Genomic DNA, 21,067 nt, shown 5'->3' with positions numbered 1-21,067 from the left:
AAAGAAAAAAAAAAAAAAAAAAAATCAATTACCAGCCCTAGCTGGTTTGGCTTACTGGATAGAGCATCAGCCTGTGGACTGAAGGGTCCATGCCCAGGTTGCAGGCTAGATCTCCAGTGTGGGATATGCAGGAGGCAGCCAATCAAATCAATGGTTCTCTCTCATTGATGTTTCTCTCTCTCCCTCTCCCTTCCTCTCTGAAATCGATAAAAATATATTAAATTAAAAAAAAAATCATGGGGAGGGAGGGTATGTATGGGAGGGGGGAGCAATGTTAAAATATGTACACAGATAATAATTCAATTAAAAAAAATTGAAAAAAAAATCAATTACCAGTTTAAAAAAAATAAACCAAAAGGAAGCATAAAGAAAAAAATGGAGACAAAGGCAGAAATTAATGAGGAAGGCACTGAGCACTGAGAAGCCACTTGCCAGACTCGTGACTGTTACCCTACCATGACACCTCCCTTCAGGGAAGTTCCTCAGACCTGCCCCGGCTTACTGTTTATATCAACAACCTCAATGAGAAGATCAAGAAGGATGAGCTGAAGAAGTCCTTGTATGCTACCTTCTCCCAGTTTGGCCAGATTCTGAATATCCTGTCCCAGAGCCTGAAGATGAGGGCCAGGCCCTTGTCATCTTCAAAAAGGCCAGCAGCACCAGTGCCCTGCGCTGCATGCAGGTTTTCCTTTCTACAACAAACCCATGCACATCCCATATGCCAATTCTGACTTGGATATTGTTGCCAAGATGAAGGGCGCATCTGTGAAACAGGACTAGAAGTGGGAGAAGAGGAAACCCAAGAGCCAGGAGACCTCAGCTGCCAAGAAACTGGCACAGGCTATGGCAGTCACTCTCAATGTGGGGGCTGACCCAGGGCGTCCTGAGCATGGGACCATGACTCAGGTGCCCCGCATCATGCACACATTTGGGACCAGCCTCCCTACATGCTGTCCCCTGGCATGATCCATCTCCAAGCCTCTAACATGGCCAGATCCCAGTGAGAGCCACTGCCCCCACAGCAGCTTATGCCAGGTCAGATGCCACCTACCCAGCCTCTTAGAAAAAAACCCTCTAAATCACATCTTGCTCCTCACCAACCTGCCAAAGACCAACAAGTTCATGCTGTCCATGTTTTTCAACCAGATCTCTATCTTCAAGGTCTGGCTGGTCCAGGGCAGCAGGACATGGCCTTCGTGGAGTCTGACAACGGGGTACACGCAGGGGTCCTTTGAGACTTCCTACAGGGGTTCAAGATCACCCAGAGCTACGCCGCAAAGATCTCCTTTGTCAAGAAGCAGCGACTTCTTTCCATGCCCATCCATACCTCATCGGGGCTCCCCTCTTCCCCTTCGTTCAGCCCCCTGGAGGTAAGTTCCCCTCAGGAGCCTTCTTAGAAATGTATGTGTGAGTGGCCACACAGCAGTATACCTCATCTGTCGCCAGACATTGCAACCTGGTGCTGTTAGGCTGGAATTAAGGTATTTTGGGTTTGTTTTTGTTTTTTTTATTTGGAAAAACAAAAAAGAAATTAACAGCCAAGACCGGTTTGGCTCAGTGGATAGAGCGTTGGCCTGCGGACTGAAGGGTCCTGGGTTCGATTCTGGTCAAGGGCATGTACCTTGGTTGCGGGCACATCCCTAGTGGGGGGTGTGCAGGAGGCAGCTGATTGGTCTCTCTCTCTCATCGATGTTTCTGACTCTCTATCCCTCTCTCTTCCTCTCTGTAAAAAATCAATAAAATACATTTAAAAAATAAAGAAAAGAAAAAGAAATTAACAGGAAAACAGAAAAGCAATCAATCTAACGAGTCAAAATTCCGTTTTTTTAAAGTAAATAAACCACTCATTTGATTCAGGGAAAAAAAAAAGGCAAATATACAAAAACAACAACAACAACAAACAGGTGATGACACACAGAGTCAGAAAACATTTTTAAAATCGTAATATGATTTTGCTGACTTCTACACTAGATGAATTAGGCAATTTCCTAGGAAAATACAGATTACTAACATTGACATCATTCAAGTTAGAAAGCTTAAAACAGAACAATGTCCATAAAGTTCCTAAGAAAATATCCAACTAGAAAAGCACATGACCAGGATGATTTCACAGTGAGTTCTACCAAATCTTAAAACACCACAGACTACTAACGCTGTATAATCTATTCCAGAGCATTGGAAAAAAAGAAATATTACTATATCTTCTTATGAAGTAAGTATAATACAAATACCTAAACCAGATAAAGACAAAGAAAACTATGGACCAATTATCATTCATGAAAATCAACAAATTCTAAACGAAATACTAACATACTAACAAACCACATTAAGAAAATAATATACCATGACCAAGTGAAAGTCATTCAGAATGTAAGGCTTTTTGAATGCTGAGAAATTTATTAATATCATATACTAGTATTAATAAATCACAAAAACTGACAAAATTCACCACCCATTCATGGTAAACTTCCAAGAATATAATGTACCTTTTAAATATGATAAAATAAATAACTCCAAAACATTATCTTAATCAGTGGAAAATCAAAAGGGACTTTACCCCTAGAACAAGGTAAGAATGCCTACTACTTCTGCTACTACTTACCACTGCAGTAGAGGTATTAACTAATGCAATGAGGCAAACAAAAACAATCAGAGACATAAGAATTGGTAAATAAGTAAAGCTATCATAATTTACAGATGACACAGTATTATGCCTGGAAAACTCCAAAAAAAGCAGTAAAACTTAAAAAGTAAAAGAATTCAGTCAAATAGCAAGTTATATAATTAAGATACAAAATCAGTAGCTTTCATATACAGAAACTATGAAATCATAATGGTATAGAAAAATCTCATTTAAATAAAGAATTAAATATTAAGGGAAACAACAAAAAAATTGTTATAAGGAAAACTGTACAAGGAAAATTTTTAAACATCCTGAAAAACTCAAAAGTAGACTTAAATGAAAAGACATCCCCTGATCTTGGTTAAGATGACTTAACAATATAGAGATATAGTTTTCTCCAAGTGAACTTATAAATTCAAGACAATGCCAATAAAAGTACCAACAGGCTAATTTTATGGAGTAGGACAATAGGAAAGTGCATATAAAAAAGGGCAAGAATACCTAGGGAAACACTGGAAAAGAAAAACCGTGAGGGGGAAACCAGTTCACATAGACATTAAAACGTATTACAAAGCTTCTTATAATTTAAACACTGTGGCAAAAATATAAAGTTCAGAATTAGGGTAAAAACACATAAAACTCAGAATATGACAAAGGTGGTATCTCAAACCCTTTGGGTAAAGATAAAGTTTTTTAAAAATAAATTATCTGGGTCAATGTGGAAAAGATAAAAATACACAAAAATCAATTGTAGGTGAACTGTAGATATAAATGTACATATTGAAACAATAAAACTTGTAGAAAAAAAATGTAGAATATCTTCTTGCCTTCGAGTTAGGCAAATTCTCAGGAATATCAGAGCACTGTCCATAAAGATTAGATGACATTAACTACATTAAAAAAATACATAGAAGAGACAAGCCACAAAGTTGGAGAAAATATTTGTAAAATATATCCAACCATAGGGCTCATAATAAGAAAAAGGCAGGTAATTCAATAAAATAGCTTCTTAGAAAGCAAATTTGTACAACCACTTTGGAAAATTGGCATCATCTATGAAAAGTGAACATATGCATCCCATATGACCAGCAATTTCAGCACAGGGTATACACCCAAGAGAAACACATACACATGTGCACTGTCAGAAATAATAAAATATGCTCATAGCAGCATTATTCATAGCAGTCCCAAGCAGAAAAGTCAAATGTCTGCCCATCAACACAAACTGCTTAAACAAAATGTGGGATATTCAAAACAATGGAACACAATAAAATGTACTAGCTTGAGATACTCAAAACAATATGCATCAATTTCACAAAAACATTAGGGAAAATTAACATAGATACAAAAGAACATATACTGTATGGTTCCACTTGTATAGGGGTAAGAAACAAAACCCCAAGCCATATTGTGAGTCAGGATATTGGTCACCTATGGAGAGTAGGGAAGGGTTTGTCATTTGAAAGAGGCAAGAAGGAGTATCAGGAATGCTGGTAGTACTTTTTCTGGCCTGATCATATGGATGTGTTCGTGTGATAATTTAGCTGTTGTATATATATGAATTAAGTATTTTTCTGCATTTTAGTAAAACCTGTTTTAAAATGTTACCACACATATACAAAGTATCATTACACACTTTAGAAATGACTTTGGTATCACACTAATAAACAGAAGATGCACAGACCTTATAGTTCAGCAATTTCACACTCCTGGAATAACTCACCAATACTCCAGAAGACATGTGACAAAATGTCTTAAAGCAGCATTGCTCATAACTGAGAAAAGTAAAAACATCCAATAACTAACTCTAACTACATCAGCAGAAGAGGTAAATAACTTGTGGTATACTGATAGAAAGAATCACAATCTGAAAATGAAATTAGGGCTACTGTCATTAATGTCACCCTCAAACCACCACTACCCCTACTAATCTGACCACCATTATATGTGACTTGAATTCTGCAATGGCCTGACAGTTTGTACCTTGTCCCTCTATTTAGCCTATCAACCCAGAAGCCACTGTGATCCTTTAAAATTATAAATTGGACACTTTGACACTGTTCAAAGCCCTCCAAATTGAGAATGAAGGCCAAGTCCTTCCAGTTAACCCTACAGGATGTCCCCATGATCAGGACCCTGAACTAGCTCTGACCTCATCATCTTTAGCAACTCACAACTGTGATCCACTCCAGTCACACAGGACTCTTTGTCCCAAGCACAAAATTTCTCATGGCCCCTGAACTGCTGTTGAAGGTGCTCCTCCCCACATTACAATATAGCCCACACTTACAGCTCATTTACATCTCTGTGCAAATGTCACCTTGTACAAAGGCTTTCCTTACACACCCCACAGCTCCACTGAATCCCACATTCTCATCATTACATGCTTAATTTTTCCTCCATGCACTGACCACCATCAGAGATATATTTACTCATTTACCAGGTGCCTCGACCCCAAGTAGAATGTAAGCAACTGAAGGGAAATATCTTGATTCACTACAGACCCAGGGCATAGAACAAGGCCTGACATAGTAATATAGACTGGAATCCGGCACCAGAGTTTAAATACAAGCATTACTGCCTGCTGACAGGTTGGCCTCAAACAAATCACCTAAACTTCCTTGCCTCAAAATCTCCACGTGCAAAAGGAATTGATGGCACCTGCTTCTCAGCACTTTTTTTTTTTTTTTTTTAACATGTCAGTAGTGGAACAATCCACCCTTTTTACTTGCAAAGTGTGAACAGAAAGCTACTATATTTCTCTAGACATTTACAAAGAGTTTTCTTCACCTTAAGAAGAAACTGAATAAAGTAGATGTCCACTTAGCACTTCTGTGAAAACAAATACAGTTCTTTAATACAAGAAGAAAGGAAAATAGATGTTTAAATAGATCAAAGATATGAAATGCAATTTTAAAACTTGGCTTCAAGAAGTTAAAAGTTCATATCCAACAGTTAAAAGTATAAGCAGACGCTGAAACCGGTTTGGCTCAGTGGTAGAGAGTCGGTCTGTGGACTGAGAAGTCCCGAGTTCGATTCCGGTCAAGGGCATGTACATTGGTTGCGGGCACATCCCCCGTGGGGGGTGTGCAGGAGGCGGCTGGTCGATGTTTCTCTCTCATAGACGTTTCTGGCTCTTTATCTCTCTCTCTTCCACTCTGTAAAAAATCAATAAAATATATTTAAAAAAAAAAAAAAAAAGTATAAGCAGATTATACCCACATGTGTAGCAGTTATAAAAACTCACTTGTGTGCCACACACAGTCTCTGTCACAGGTGAATGGGTTAAACAGCATCAAGCTGGATGACACAGAACCCTCCCTCTGCAAATAAAAAAACTAATAGGAAAAAAAAAAAAAAAAAAAAAAAAGAATATCCAAAGCAGCTTAAACCAATAATCAGTTTTATTTTTTCATGTAATAGGTCTGGAAGTAAACTCAGGACTAGTATAGACCCTAAAGCCCCTTTGTGAATTTTCTGCAGGATCCTTCTTAGCCTGTGCATCCTCATGGTCACAAGATGGATCTTTTAACACTAGGTACTGGATCTCCTTACTAGGTGAGAAGTGGGGGGAAGAACAAAAGTAAAATACAAGTGGAGAAGAATCCAGGTAAGAAGGGCCCTTTTTCCAGGAGTCTTCTCAAAGCCCGTAGAGTAACATCTGCTTATCTGATAATAGAAAGGCTGTGGAACATGGACTGGACAAATTGTACGGAAACTTGTAAGAGATTTTAAAAATTGTACACCTTACTAATCTGACAAAAATTAAGTTTTCTTGACATGGAAGATATTTGGGGAGCAACTAGAAGTTATTTGCCACTGTTGGCTGGAATATCCCAAAGGACTCATCTGATGAAGACATCATTGTCTGATCTCAATGTATTTGATTTAAATAAATAATCAGACACTAAAAATATCAATGGTTCACAGTACATAAGATTCGACAGTCTATTGGTCAAGTAAATCATTCAAAAGGAAGTTAACACATTCTTAAGAATGAAATTATAATTAAAATACTACATACAAACATATTGTGATGTGTGTAAGGGTAATTTAGAGCACAACCTTAAAGATTAAATATTTATGAGCGAGGGTCTATTTTCACAATGAAATACATCAAATGCAATTTCACACTCACTAGAAAATTCCTTTGGGATGTGAATGAATTCTCATAAGCAAAGTGAGGGAGCTATGGCTGAAATTATTTCCACACAGGATTGCCTGCAATGTGGGTTCTTGCATTTCTTGAATTAATTACATTGGTTATATTTTTGAAGCTTTAAATATAAACTCATCTACCATGAGTACTAGAGTACTCAAGTTTCATAAAAATCGAGGAGCTCTTCTAGGACTAGGTTTCTCAACCTTGGCAATATTAACCTTTTGGGGCATATAAATCTTTGTTCTGAGGGCTCCTCTGCATTGTAATCTATTTAGCAATATCCTTGATGTCTTCCAACTATATGAAGGTAATGCTTTCTCCAGTTTTAACAACCAAAAATGTCTCCAGAGATTGTCAAATGCCTCCTGGGGAGCATATCCACTTCCTGGTAATTACCACGGCTCTGCAACAGGAATTGGCAATTTTTTTTTTTCTATAAAAAACCAGATAATGAGTATTTTAAACTTTGTGGGCCACACAGTCTCTGTCACATATTTTTCTTCCTTAAAAATGTAATCTATTCTTAGCTTGAGAACCATACATAAATAGACAGCTGGCTGTAGTTTCCTGACCCATTACTGACTTTTCCATGTTTCCCTAGAGTGCTTACTTTTCTCATAAGCTCAGAAGGTGCCAGGTGGTACAACAGTAATTTCGACATTAAGTATCAGGCTAAGGTTTCTCTTCCTAAGCTGTCACATTTGTTAAGACCTAAATGTACACTGATGGCTTTTCCACAACATAGAGACACATTTTCCCCCCAGCGTTAATTCTCAGAGATGAGAAAAAAATTCGTCATTTCAGTCATTGCACAAACTGGCTTTCTTCCAGTTACATGTATTCCCTTGTGCTCAGTAAGATGAGTTAATAAAGGCTTTCCTACCTTCCTGAAACTTACAAGGTTTCCTTACAAGGTTTCCTTCCAGTCTGAGCTCTCAGTTTCTTAAAGAAGGTGTGTCATTGGAGCCTCTTCCACACTGATGACACTCTGAGTTTTTCTCCCTGGTGAGTTTTAACATGACTCCGAAGAGATGAATGATCACTGAAGGTTTTCCCACAAGCCAAGCATTCATAGGGCTTCTCCCCAGTGTGTATTCTCCTGTGAACATTAAGGTTTGAGCCTATGCTGAAGGCTTTCCCACAGTGATCACACTCATACGGCTTCTCTCCTGTGTGACTTCTCATGTGTGTCTTAAGAGTTGACTGGTTTCTGAAGGCTTTCCCACACTGTCTACATTCAACATGTTTCTTTACAAGATGAATGCTCATGTGCCTTCTCCGGGATAAATAATCACCAAAGACTTTTCCACAGGCAGCACATTCATAGCGTCTCTCTTGGGTGTGTATTTTCCTGTGTGCCGTTAGGTTTGAGCTGGCGCTGAAGGCTTTTCCACATAGATCACACCCGTATGGTTTCTCTCCAGTGTGAGAATTCATGTGTGTCTTAAGGATGGACTGGTTTCTGAATGTCTTCCCACACTGTCTACATTCAACGGGTTTCTTTACAATATGAATTCGCATGTGTTTTCTTCGGGATAAGAGATCACCAAAGGATTTCCCGCATTCTTTACATTCATATGTTTTCTCTACCATGTGGTTCTTCTTGTGCAAATTAAAGTTAGATTTCCATCGAAAGGCTTTTCCACACTGTGTGCATTCATAGGGTTTCTCTCCAGTGTGATTCCTGACATGTTCTTTGAGATGGGACGGATGCTGGAAAGCTTTCCCACAGTCTTGACATTCATAGGGTCTCTCTCCAGTGTGTGTTCTTTTGTGTGCAATGAGGTGGCAGCTCCTGCCATATGACTTCCCACATTCATCACACTTGTAAGGTCTCTCCCCAGTGTGAACTCTCATGTGTATCTTTAGGGAGGAGAGAGTTCGGAATGCATTTCCACATTGACTGCAATCAAAGGGCTTCTCTGTGAGGTGAGTTCTTGCGTGACTCCTAAGGGCTGAGGGATCATTGAAAGCTTTCCCACAGACATTGCATTCATAGGGTTTCTCCCCAGTGTGTATTCTCCTGTGCCGTGTAAGAGAAGCACTTGTGGTGAAGACTTTTTGACACTGATGGCATTCATGCATTTTTTTCCCATGGTAAATGCTCCCATGTTGTGTTAGATGTGGCCTGTTATTGAAAACTACCCCACAGTCTCGTCGGTGATAGGGCCTCTTACCAGTGTGTCTTCCCATTTGCTGAGTAAGATGAGCACCCATACTGAAAACTTCAAACAGGTGAGCATATTCAGTGGATTTCTCTCCAAGATGAGTTCTTTCCTGTTGATTTAAAGATGAGTGCTAAGGCATTTCCAATATTCATTTCATTCCTAAGAATTATCCCCACATAAACTGACATAAATTAAAGCTCATCATTATGACTATAGATGTCATCATTATGATTATAGATTTAAAAGGACTACTCCTGCCCCTATGGGTTCTATCAAGTAGAATAGGTGAATGTTTGTATGCCCTAAGGTACCATGTGTGTAGCAATATCAAAGCTTTTTACAAAATAGACTTTAACTGTTTAAATCTGAATTGAACTCTAACACTCAATTATCTAAGACATAGCTAAAAAAATATTTACTCATCAGAACTCTAAGTGGAAAGTTTTGGGTTGGTATTTGGTAATAATAGTGTCTGTAACACTGCTTCCTCTTGGGGAATGTCACTGGCCTAGTTCTTGAGCTCCTTTTCTAACTTAAGCTGCCCCACTCATCTCCTGATACAGAAGATCCAGAATTATCCCCCAAAATTCTTACCATTGTCACATCACTAGGTGTTTCATTTCCAAAAATATTTGCCATAAGAATAGACCACTTGGTTTTAGAAGGAATCTCCCAACCTGAAACAAATTGGAAAAAGATAAATTTGCTGATAAAAAAAAAAAAAAAAATGGTAGAATGCTGGTGACAAAAATAGGTAATTTTTTTAAAATGCTAATCCTAAAAAAACAAAGATGAGGTGAAAAGGAAGAATGCATGAGTAAAAATGACTGAAATATTTGACTGTGTGGTATTTGGCAATGTCAAGAGGTAGACATTTATGTCAGCACTCTAAGAAGAATTCTTCAAAGACTAACATTAATTAAAGAAAAAATATAATCAGGAATGTTGAATTTAAAAGGACAGAAAAAAGTTCCATGTGGACAAGTGAAATTTGAAGGTGAAAGGATAGTGAAACCAAAGAATCTGTCAAAGAAAAGAGGAGCAGTGAAAGGAATGAGCATATTATATATCCCTGGGTGACATTTCTGAATGGATCTCCCTCCACCCCAATCACTGAGAATAGCCACTACTTAGAAGCACTTATAATTACAGGTCCTTACCGGGACATGTACCTTGGGGAAGTCCCCTCTCCTCTGTTCTCAGCTCCTCTTCTTGCTCCAAGTGGAAGATGAGGCTGGGTTTCCCCACCTGACACCCTACTCACAGGGAAAGATACATGTTGAGGGAGGATTGTGCAGAGGACACGTGTTCTGAAGTCAGAGTTCTGAAGATGGACAAGACTGACTTAGGAGCAGTAAAATGATGGTAACAAGATTTCTAAGGGACACAGTTAAAGGCTGTCATAAAAATGAAAACCAAAAATACCCATATGTTTTGCCCTTTAAGAGATTTCTTAATTCAGAAGCCTATGTCCAAGTTCGGACACATTTGACAACCTCCAAGGTCAATACAATAAACAGATCTCAATATCCATGGGAGACACCAAGAGGGTAGGCACCAGGTAACAATTGTGTTCCAAATCCCCACACTGCTACTAGGTTACAGCCAACTACTTAAAACAAAATTATTTGATTAATAAATGAAGAAATGATGCCACTCTTACCCACTGAGGCAAGGTTGCTATAGTTCTCCAGCATCACATCTTTGTATAGTTTTCTCTGATTAGAATCCAACAAGGGCCACTCCTTCTCAGTAAAGTCTACTGCGACATCCTGGAAAGTCACTGAGTCCTGAAACACCACATTTGGGGTCAGTGAGAAAACAGCTTGAGTTCAAAGATGGTAGAGGCTGAAGACTGAACAATGAAAAGACTCAAATCATAGGATTTCCAGTTTGGAGTTCTGGTGTCTCAAAATTTATTCCAGAAGCCAGTCAATAGCTGTCCTGTGTTCCTTATGAGGTGATCTTATCCTGTCTCACTGCTTCAAATGCATCTCTGACATGGGATCAAATTCTCTCTCCACTTTTAGCCTGGCCTGAGCACTTAAATTATATCATCAGAGAAACATTTGGTATGTAAGTCATTTTCCCTAACAACTTTGATACCATGACAGCCTTAAAACATTATTTGGCTCTTTCTATTGATCCCTAATCAGGCATCAACTAACCAGAATAAAAATCTAAAAGAATTTCATTATGTGATATTGGGGGTGTCCTAGGAAGTGCCTCTCCCCCTTCAGGGGCCCAGAGATATTCGTGTACCTGGGAAACATTAGTTGACATATGAGACTCCAGGCCATTACAGGCAAACAGATCCACATTCTGGTGACAGGAATGGTCTTTTGAAGGAAGAGGAATTTCTGACTCCTGGATATGGGCAGGTTCCTGGATGGATATAGCTGGAGAAGACACAATCCATGAGAATAAAAGCTTGCTTAACACTCACACACTACTAAACTATAAGTGTGTAGGTCACATTCCCAATCAAAATTCACACACACCACCACATTCAGTAAGAATCCAGAGCAGTCCTGCTCTACTCAATGACAGGAAAGAGGGAGGTGGGCCAATATACCTGTAACAAAAGTAGTATGTTTTCTCAATTTATGAGAGAAGAAATTAAATCTCTAAGAGACAGAGCTTTGCTCAGATTTATCAAAATAATAAACGAGGTAGTTCAGGGTTACTACCCATACTGTTTTTCTTTTCACACCCATTATACACACTCCCTCTCTCACCCAAACTCAGGAAGATCCTGCCTAAATCAGACAGTCACCTCATGGGGCTCTCCCAAGACTTTGCTCCCACTACTTTCCAGGTGATTCATCCTCTCCTTGGTAACCCTCCCTCTGTCCTTGGGAAGTGGCAGAGGCCACTTAAGCTTGAATTCTGAGAGCATTCTTCACCCCTAGAACTTACCACATGTGGGGGAGAGATCAAGAGCTGCCATCCTGTGAGAATGATAATAAATTTGCCTGAACAACAGGGCATTAGTATCAGAAAGCTATTCTCTTGTTCTTATGGGACTCTTTGAGCAGGCATCTGTAGTAAATGAGAAAAAGATTACTAGGAGAAGTTCACAGGACAATCTGACTTCTGATTTCCAGTATTTCTCCATTTGAGCAGCAAATTCTATCTTATCCTAAGCCTTTCCCTTGCTTAGACAAAACCTCCAGGCAATGCGGTGGACAACCCTGACCCCCAAGTATGTGTCAGCAAGTACAACTCTGTTAAACTCCCTCGCTCATTGAATATTTGTGCCCCAGACTTCTGTTCTTCAACTTTGATACATGCCATGGTTTAGGATCATTCAAGTACCCATGAGATGGTCTATCTAGGACTACACGCTCCAATCTCCAATGCTATTTGGCCCCCTCACTACACATCTACATAACTGTAGGCCAACACACAGGTCTTGTCATCTTTAGTTGCCAACTTTATCTCACGATGATTCAGAAATCTGCACTTCTGCACAACAATCTTCTTGCATGAACTCTTTCGCTTTATAGAGGATTCCAAACCACTCATGCTTCTACAATCTTGCTCCCTCGCAGCAAATTCCTATTCTCACTGCTCCACCTATCAAGCCAAGAATCATCACAATCCATCACTTCTACAATCTGTCTAATTCTTCTTCCTGTTATAACCCTGAATGACCAAAAGACCAGCCCTGGATGATTCCAACCATCTATCTCCTCTGTAAAGATAGTTGGGAAGATCAGTCCACACACAGCCGGTCACCTCAAAACTCAAAGTCGTTAACTCTAAAGGAGCATCTACATTAAAGGAAAGCACACTAGGCAATCCAACCTTCCATATCCCCATAACCAGGTAAAAATCTCAACAGTTTTTCTGAAAAAAAAAAAAAGAAGGAAAGAAAAAAAGAACTGTCTTACCATTATCATCTGTTCCTTTCATAGTAATCATAACCAGGAAAAATGGATCTCAGCAAGGTCTAAAAAATGAAACAAAAAAACAATTCCATATATGATAGCAGAAAGCAAATTATCTAGTAATAAATCAAAAGCTGTGTATGGCCTTTACAATAAAAAACTGAAACACTGATGAAAGAAGTTAAAGACCTAAATAAGTGGGGAAGAATATCACTTTCATGGACTACAAGAGCCATTATTAGAGTATTCATGCTATCCTAATTCATCTGCAGACAGAACACAGTTACTAGCAAAACACCCTACAGGCTTTTTTCTAGAAATTGACAAGCCAAATCTAAAATGTGGATTAAAATGCAAAGGATCTAGAAGAGCCAGAACAATATTAAGAAAAACAAACTTGAATGATTCATACTATGAACTTCACCACAGTAATGAAGAGTTATTGAGATAAGTATAGATAAATAGGTCTATGGGACAGAATAGTTAGAAATAGAAATACAAATGCAGAGTCAATTTTCGATAAAGAACAAAGCAATTTGATAAGAGCAGTTTTTTAAAAATATATATATGTTTTTATTGATTTCAGAGTAAGGAAGGGAGAGGGAGAGAGAGAAACACCAGTGAAAAGAGAGAGAATCATGGATCATTTGACTCCTGCATACCCCCTATGGGGATTGAACCAGCAACCCAGGCATGTGCCTTGACCAACCAGGAATTGAACCACGACCTCCGTGGTTAATAAGTCAATACTCAACCACTGAGCCACACCAGCTGGGTAGAAAAGCTGTTGTTGTTGTTTTTTTTAATATATTTTTATTGATTTTTTACAGAGAGGAAGAGAGAGGGATAGAGAGTTAGAAACATCGATGAGAGAGAAACATCGATCAGCTGCTTCTTGCACACCCCCTACTGTAGATGTGCCCACAACCAAGGTACATGCCCTTGACCGGAATCGAACCTAGGATCTTGAGTCCACAGGCCGACACTCTATCCACTGAGCCAAATCAGCTTTGGCGAAAGCGGTTGTTTTAAAATAATAATTTTAAAATTATACTTGACACTAGAGGGCCAGTGCACAAAATTTGTTCGGATGGGAGGGAGGGGTGTCTCTCATGTTCCTCAGCCCAGCCTGCACTCTCTCCAATCTGGGACCCCTCAAGGGATGTCTGACTTGCCCAGGATTGGGCCTAAACGGGCAGTCAGACATCCCTCTCACAATCCAACCGCTCGCCTGTCTGCCTGCCTGATTGCCCTTAACTGCTTTTGCCTGACAGCCTGATCACCTCCTAACCCCTCCCCTGACAACCTGATCAACCCTAACTGCTCCCCTGCCGGTGTGATTTCCCCTAACTGCCCTCTCCTGCTGGCTGGGATGCCCCCAACTGCCCTGCCCTGCTGGCTATCTTGTGGTAGTCATCTTGTGGCTGCCATCTTATGTCCACATGGGGATGGCCATCTTTGACCAAATAAGGGCACATGGTGTGTGTTGGAGTGATGGTCAATTTGCACAATACCTCTTTATTATATAAATATTATATTATTATATAATACTTAATAATATAACATTTAATAACATTATATTATTATATGGTACCTAATAACATAATACTTAATAATATCATATTAATTTCAGGGCACAACATTGTGATCAAACATTTATGTAACTTATGAAGTAATCACCATTGTAAATCTAGTACCCATCTAACACCATACATTGTTATTACAACACTAGAGGCTCAGTGCGTGACATTCATGCACTGGCAGGGGGGCACCCTCAGCCCAGCCTGCAACCTTTACCAGTCCAGGAGTCCTCAGGGGATGTCCAACTGACAGCTTAGGTTGGGAGCGGGCCTAAGCTGCAGTTGGACATACTTAGCACTGTGATAGAGGCAGAAAAGGCTCCTGCCACCACCGCTGTGCTCGCCAGCCATCAACCCGGCTTGTGGTTGAGTGGTGCTTCCCCTGTGGGAGCACACTGACCACCAGGGGGCAGTCCCTGTGTTGAGCATCTGCCCCATAGTGGTCGGTGCATGTCATAGCAACCGGTCATTCCACTGTTTGGTAGATTTCCACATTACCTTTTATATAGGATTATTGACTTAACAGAGCAAAACGGGATAGTTATCTTTTTAATAAATGGTGTTGAAAGACTCAATGGAAAAAAGAAACTTTTGACTTATCATATTACTACATACACAAAAATTTGAATTAAAAAAAAATCTGTTTAAGATTAATTAAGCACCAAAAAATAAAATCCAGAGACTATTTTAATGACCCTTGAGTTACTAACAATATTTTAGTCTAGACACAAAATAGAACAAGATTTAAAGAAAGCAATAAGCTAAACTCTACCGAATTTAAAAATTTTTAATAATCAAATAACATTATTTTAAAAATGAATAAGCTGGCATAAAAACAGACACATACATCAATGAAATAGAATTGAGAGCCCTGAAATAAATCCACACATACATGCTCAACTACTTTTAAGACAAAGTAGCCAAGAATATACCATGGGAAAGGAGAGTCAGAAAATGCTGCTGGGAAAACTGGGCAGCCAAGTGCTAAAGAATGGAACTGGACCATTATGTTACACTGTACACAAAAATCAACTCAAAACGGACTAAACACTTGAATGTAAGACCTGAAACAGTAAAAGTCCCAGAAGAAAACAGGCAGTAAGCTCCTTGGCAAAAGTCTTGGCCTGCAGATGGAAGGGTCCAGGGTTTGATTCCAGTCAAGGCTAATGACTAGGTTGTGGGCTCAATCTCCAGTAGGAGGCATACAGGAGACAGCCAATCAATGATTCTCTCTAACTGATGTTTCTTTATCTCTCTCTTTCTAATTCTTATATAATGATGGTGGATATGTGAAATGGTTCAAACATTTTGGAAAACAATTTGCCAGTTTCTTAAATAGTAGACCTATTTGACCAAGTAATTCCACATCTAGATATTTACCCAAGAAACATTCTGATTCATAAAAGCCAAAAAGTGTAAATATCTATCAACAAAACAAAACTGTGACATGTACAATGAAATACTCCTCAGCAATAAAAAGAAACTACCAAGATACACAATATATGTTGACAAACAGAAGATAGATACAAGAAATTTTCTGATCCCAATCACATGATGTTCGTGAATAGGCAAAACTTATTTAAGTCAATGAAAAAACTTGTTTAAGTCCATAGTAAAAAAGTGGTTGCCTTGATGGAGAACATGAAATGGTATTGAATAGACTGAGGAAAAACTATATGTATTTTTTTTAGTTAGTGGATACACAATGTACACAACTGTCAAAAAAAATTAATCAAACAGATTACCTAAGATCTGTACATTTTCCTGAATTCTATACTTAAAAGTTAAAAGAAATTTTTCTTACTTTTTGGTCTCTAGTTATACAAAAATTCCTCCCACAACTAATCTATTATCTTCTACTCTCCCTTCTAAGGTCAACGTCTTCAGAGTAAATATATATGTATAATAAACTCAAAATGTTCAAAGAAAAAAGTAGAAAAAAAATACTCAAATCAAAGGAAGCAAGAAAAAATAAATGGAAAAAGATAAGGCAAATTCAACAACCAAATATATTAACACATAAAATGTTAATGGACTAAATGCTTCAGCCCAGAGAGTGCGGCTCAGTGGTTCCCATGAACCGGGAGGTGATGGTTTGATTTCTGCTCAAGGCACGTGTCCAGATTGCAGGCTCCTTCCCCAATTGGGGGCGTGCAGGAGGCAGCCGATCAATTACTCTCCTTTATCATTGATGTTTCTATCTCCCTCTCCCTGGCCTGGAGGGGGAGAAATCAATAAAAAATATGTTTAAAAGCTTCAACTAAAGTAGATATTCTCAAAATGGATTAAAAATAATTCAGTTATATGTTGTTTCTAAGAGATATCTAACACATAGGGATATAACAAGAATGAAAATTTAAAAATATGTAAGGCACACACTTTTTTTAAGCTGGTTTAAAAATATTAACACAAGACAAAATGGATTAAGGCAATAAAGCTCACAGAGAAAACCAAGATATTGCAGTGAAAAGCATAACTGAAGAAAATGCTGTGTATACCTGCATGTTATGACACAGCCTCAAAAGTATGAAAAAAATTAAAAAGCACCACCAGAGCTCTCACTAATACAGTTCAGGTAGATAATTTAATAACTATACATAGTCTGATTAAGATGAAACAGTATTTCCTAACTATAAAATCCAACCACACAAGCACAATGTAAATGGCATCAGTCTGACCAGTGCAATGAAGTTAAGCAAACTATGATTAAAGACGATGACAACAACAAAGTCATAGGAATAAAAGTTTCAAAATTAAAAGAGATGCTGAAACCGGTATGGCTCAGTGGATAGAGCATCAGCCTGGGGACTGAATGGTCCTGGGTTCGATTCGGTTATGGGCACATCCCCAGTAGGGGGTGTGCAAAAGGCAGCTGATCAATGATTCTCTCTCATAGATGTTTCTAACTACATCTCTCTCTTCCTCTCTGTAAAAAATCAATAAGATATATTAAAAAAAAAAAAAAAAAGAAAAGAAAATTAAAAGAGAAAATTCTAAGTGATTCACAGGTCAAGGAAGTCATAATATTTAGAACTGAAATCTAAAATCTTATACTACATTACTGCACTTCTATGGGATGTTACAGATACCCAATGTAAGAAATTAGAAACATCCCAAATAAAGTAAAAAGAAGAAAACTATAAAGAATAGAAAGTTATGAAATTAAAAAAAAACAAAACATATTGCAAAGTGCTTCAATCAAGTCAAAAGTTCTTTGAGAAAACAAAATTAACCAAATTCTGACAGGATTTATATTTTTAAAATAAATATGTGTGTGTGTGTGTGTGTGTGTGTGTGTGTGTGAAAAAGTAACATTACAGATGTAGCAAGCATTTAAAAATATGAGCACATTATTAACAACTGTGACTATGCAATTTAAATCTTAGATGGAATGAAAAAAAATTTTATTTACCATAATAGAGAATTTAGATGCCCTATGACCCTTAAAGGAACTGAAACAACAGCTTCTGTTTGTTTTTTGACCAGTCATTAGCGCCCCAAGAAAACTTCAGACCTAAATGGTTTTTCTTGGTACAGGGTTCGATTCCGGTCAAGGGCTTGTACCTTCTTTGAGGGCACATCCCCAGTAGGGGGTGTGCAAGAGGCAGCTGGTCGATGATTCTCTCTCATTGATGTTTCTATCGCTCTCTCTCTGTAAAAAAATCAATAAAATATATTTTTTTAAAAAGAAAAGAAAAAAGAAACAACCAATGAATGCATAAAAACAAGTCGATGTTTCTCTCTCTCAAAATCAATAAAAACTTTCTGAAAAAAATAAAATTTAAGCCACAAGGTACCTAAAAAACAATGGGTATGTGTACAAACTCAACCTACAAGATATTTAGAAATCTCTAAATTAGAATGTAAAGTGGCATCCTTATGGAAAAAGGATGTGTATGAAAATACTTTAGCGTGTGAGTACATTAAAAAAAAAATTACTAAAATTAGGAAATGTATTTTGGGGGAAATGCCTATAAACAGTAGAATCCATAAAGAAAATCTTGGAGAAGAAGAGGATGCAATTCAGGAGCACACAGGTTTCTGAGGTTTCATAATATTTTCTTGGCCTGATTTGTGGATTTGCTTTATTGCTGTCCTTTTAACTGTGTGTGTACCAGTATAAGTTTTCATACATTTTTTTGCACATATGTCCTATAGAAAGATAAATAAAAGGAACCAAATGACATGGTAAAAAATCAATGCAAAGTGTTAGTAATCACAATAACTATTAATGGAATAACTCTCAAGTTAAGTAGCAATGCCCAAATGAATTTTTAAATCTAGTTATAGGCTATTTACAAACGCGACCACTGAAGTTAATAAAATAAAAATAGACAAGGACACCAAAAGTTCGAGTATAAAAAGCTTTAGAGACAAACGCTGCCAGAAACAATGTGCCTGTGTTGATATTAAGGCAACACTAACCACAAAGAAAACTGACCACAAAAGCAAAAGAAAGGTAATTCATCCTCAAGGTCCCGAATTCCCATAATATCCTGAACTCACCGGGCCTGACTTTTCGGTCTCCACCCCAAGGTGTGTCAGGTATTTGGTTTCTGTTTGTTTTTTGATCAGTCATCAGCGCCCAAATATGTCGCTAAATATGGTTCTAAATTTCAGTCCTCGCGCCTCCACACGGACTAGAACACCCTCCTGGCCGGGCTACCTGGCTGCCCAGGCCCAGGCCCACGTTATCCCCCATAACTCCTTGCCTTGTAGGCCTCTGGGTGCTCAGAGAAGCCGAGAGTAAAGGGTTAAATGAGGAAAGCCGGGCTTACCCTACTGAGGGTAAAATCGGGGGGAGCAGAGGTCACGGAAGCTGCCGCCGAAGGGCCGAGAAATGCAAACGGAAGGTCCAGTCGGCCGCAGGGAGGCGGAAGGTCACCAAGGACTGGAGGAAATCGCAGGGGAGCTCTCTACAAGCCTATGTGTCCAGCGGCTAACGCCTCCCGAGAATAATGGCTTCCGTTTCACTTCCGCCTTTTTAAGTCACGCGTGACTCATTGGCTAATTAACCCGGAAGCACAGAGCGGAGAGGATTCTGGGAAATGTAGTTCTGCGCGTAGGCGGGCATGCTGGTTAGTATGCCCAGGTGGATGGATACTGATGGTTGAGCACCTGTCCCCAACTGCTAATTGTTTGAGAGCCTTGGGACTCACTTTTCAAGCTTCTGATCATTGTTCTCTCTATACTCGCAAAGAGTCTCGCCGCTTTAAATAAAATATATACACTTAAGACTCAAATGTCCACCTGCAGCCCTACACCTCTAACCTGAATTCCAAACGGAATGAGACATTCTCCACTGGGATATTTTATAAACACTTTAAAATGTCACAAATCAGGGGACCCTTTCCCCCTTCCCACGTGGGAGTCCATGCTGTGAGATTCTTTCCCTCTCCCCATGAGGGAGTCTGTACTTGTTCTTCAATAAATCTCCAACTTTGAAAAAAAAAAAAAAAAAAAAAAAAAAAAAAGTCACAAATCAAACTCCATTCTCCACCTTCTCAAACTCAAATAACAGGAATCTTATCTTTCCACTTGTAAACCTTAGCAACACCTTAGACCCTTTTGTTTGTCCCATTGATTCTATAGGGAATGGTTAGTTTTACCTTGAATGGAAACCCAGAACCTGATCACTAGATAAATAGGCTGTGCTCACTACTTGAGGTGTATCTTGCTCTGGAGAACTATCAAAAGTCTTGTTTTCACCATACTTCTGTCTCTGAGTCCATTATTTTAATTCAGACTGATGAGCATTTCTCACACTGATGTTGGATATTTTCTGTTTGCCACTAGCTCATATTCTACCCTGCCCTGTTGCCCTGGAAGGCTAATCTTATAGTCTACATCAAGAGATTTCTTTGCCCTCTGGCTTCCTGTTGGGTTGTGTCAATGGGGTAGGATTAACAAGAGGGAAGAAGAGTGAAATTTAGATATTTATTCCTTTGTGTCCCTCCCTGCAGGTCCCTGAGGGTTGGCTGCATTCATCAGACCAAATTCTCTACTGTAATGCAAATTTCTCTTAATAGCCATAAATTGCTGCACAATGCCTTGAGATTCCCTAAACCCTGCCTAAACTTTTGTAAATAGTGGCTTTATTAAACTCTTTTCAAGTTATTCTAAACTCAGTGTGTCATCTGAATCCTCTTGGGACTTGATGGATATAGTAAAGGGTAGCAGGATTGGCACCAGAAAAGAAACTTTCAAAATAGGAGTGTAGAACTGGGTTGGATATACTTTGAAAAGTTTAGGAATAACCTCTTTGTGAGGGGAAAAGGGGGCATGGATAACACGTGGCAGAAAGTGGCATCACAAATTCCAGCTGCAACTAACAAAATAGCCTTACACGATTGTTCACTCTAAACTTCCCTGATAACGGGATGCAGTTACATACTCCACGAGGCGCCAGGATTCTGTAAATGACATGTTGACTTTACCTAAGAAAAACTACTTTGTTTAAAGTGTTTTACAATTGCTTGCTCTTCAAAAACAGGAGGTAGTGTATGGGTTTAAATAGTCGGACACAAAGGTTCGGGGCTGCTCTCGGGGCTGCGTGGGGAAAGCAGTCAATCGGCCGGTTATTGAAAGGCTCCTTGCATTTGAATTTGGTCTGGACGCCAGTGGTTGTTGACTCACGCTCG

The 21,067-nt window shown here is 38.9% G+C and overlaps 2 protein-coding genes and 1 pseudogene across 4 annotated transcripts in view; 1 reads left to right on the top strand and 2 right to left on the bottom strand.

Annotated features, from left to right (window-relative positions):
• Positions 1-9,061, bottom strand: part of LOC311623533 (olfactory receptor 7D2-like) — a 34,413-nt gene extending 25,352 nt beyond the window's left edge. Inside the window, exon 1 of the mRNA XM_084885726.1 lies at positions 8,963-9,061. The gene's annotated coding sequence lies outside the window, so the exon portion shown is untranslated. The remainder of the gene's footprint in view (positions 1-8,962) is intronic.
• Positions 444-1,901, top strand: LOC311623346 (U1 small nuclear ribonucleoprotein A-like; annotated as a pseudogene). Its single transcript has one exon. The product of its transcript is annotated as a U1 small nuclear ribonucleoprotein A-like (transcript).
• On the bottom strand, positions 6,010-19,417 carry ZNF317 (zinc finger protein 317). Of its 2 annotated transcripts, none has more exons than XM_084885701.1 (8): positions 19,205-19,417; positions 12,850-12,908; positions 11,873-11,995; positions 11,216-11,352; positions 10,617-10,743; positions 10,114-10,209; positions 9,548-9,630; positions 6,010-9,062 (listed from the first exon to the last, which is right to left on the bottom strand). In XM_084885701.1, exons 3-8 carry the CDS (start codon positions 11,901-11,903, stop codon positions 7,743-7,745), a joined length of 1,794 nt encoding a protein of 597 aa, XP_084741827.1. In that variant the 5' UTR covers positions 11,904-11,995; positions 12,850-12,908; positions 19,205-19,417; the 3' UTR covers positions 6,010-7,742. The 2 variants fall into 2 exon arrangements, with proteins under 2 accessions (XP_084741827.1, XP_084741828.1); XM_084885702.1 differs by having other exon boundaries at positions 10,126-10,209.
• Between the last annotated feature and the right edge of the window lie 1,650 nt (positions 19,418-21,067).

Source organism: Pipistrellus hanaki, assembly GCF_964339955.1.
Source record: "Pipistrellus hanaki genome assembly, chromosome: 5".
NCBI classification, from domain to species: domain Eukaryota; kingdom Metazoa; phylum Chordata; class Mammalia; order Chiroptera; family Vespertilionidae; genus Pipistrellus; species Pipistrellus hanaki.
The sequence above is the reverse complement of the archived record's forward strand: the minus strand, read 5'-3'. Positions and strand labels throughout refer to the sequence as shown.

Bases quoted from the DNA above. Each gene is read 5' to 3' on its own strand.
- ZNF317 (XM_084885701.1), bottom strand. From the start codon at position 11,903: ATGGCAGCTCTTGATCTCTCCCCCACATGTG. The intron at 11,353-11,872 runs GTAAGTTCTAGG...TGTCTTCTCCAG, and splicing joins TGATCTCTCCCCCACATGTG to CTATATCCATCCAGGAACCT. The intron at 9,631-10,113 runs GTAAGGACCTGT...AATTTGTTTCAG, and splicing joins TCCCCAAGGTACATGTCCCG to GTTGGGAGATTCCTTCTAAA.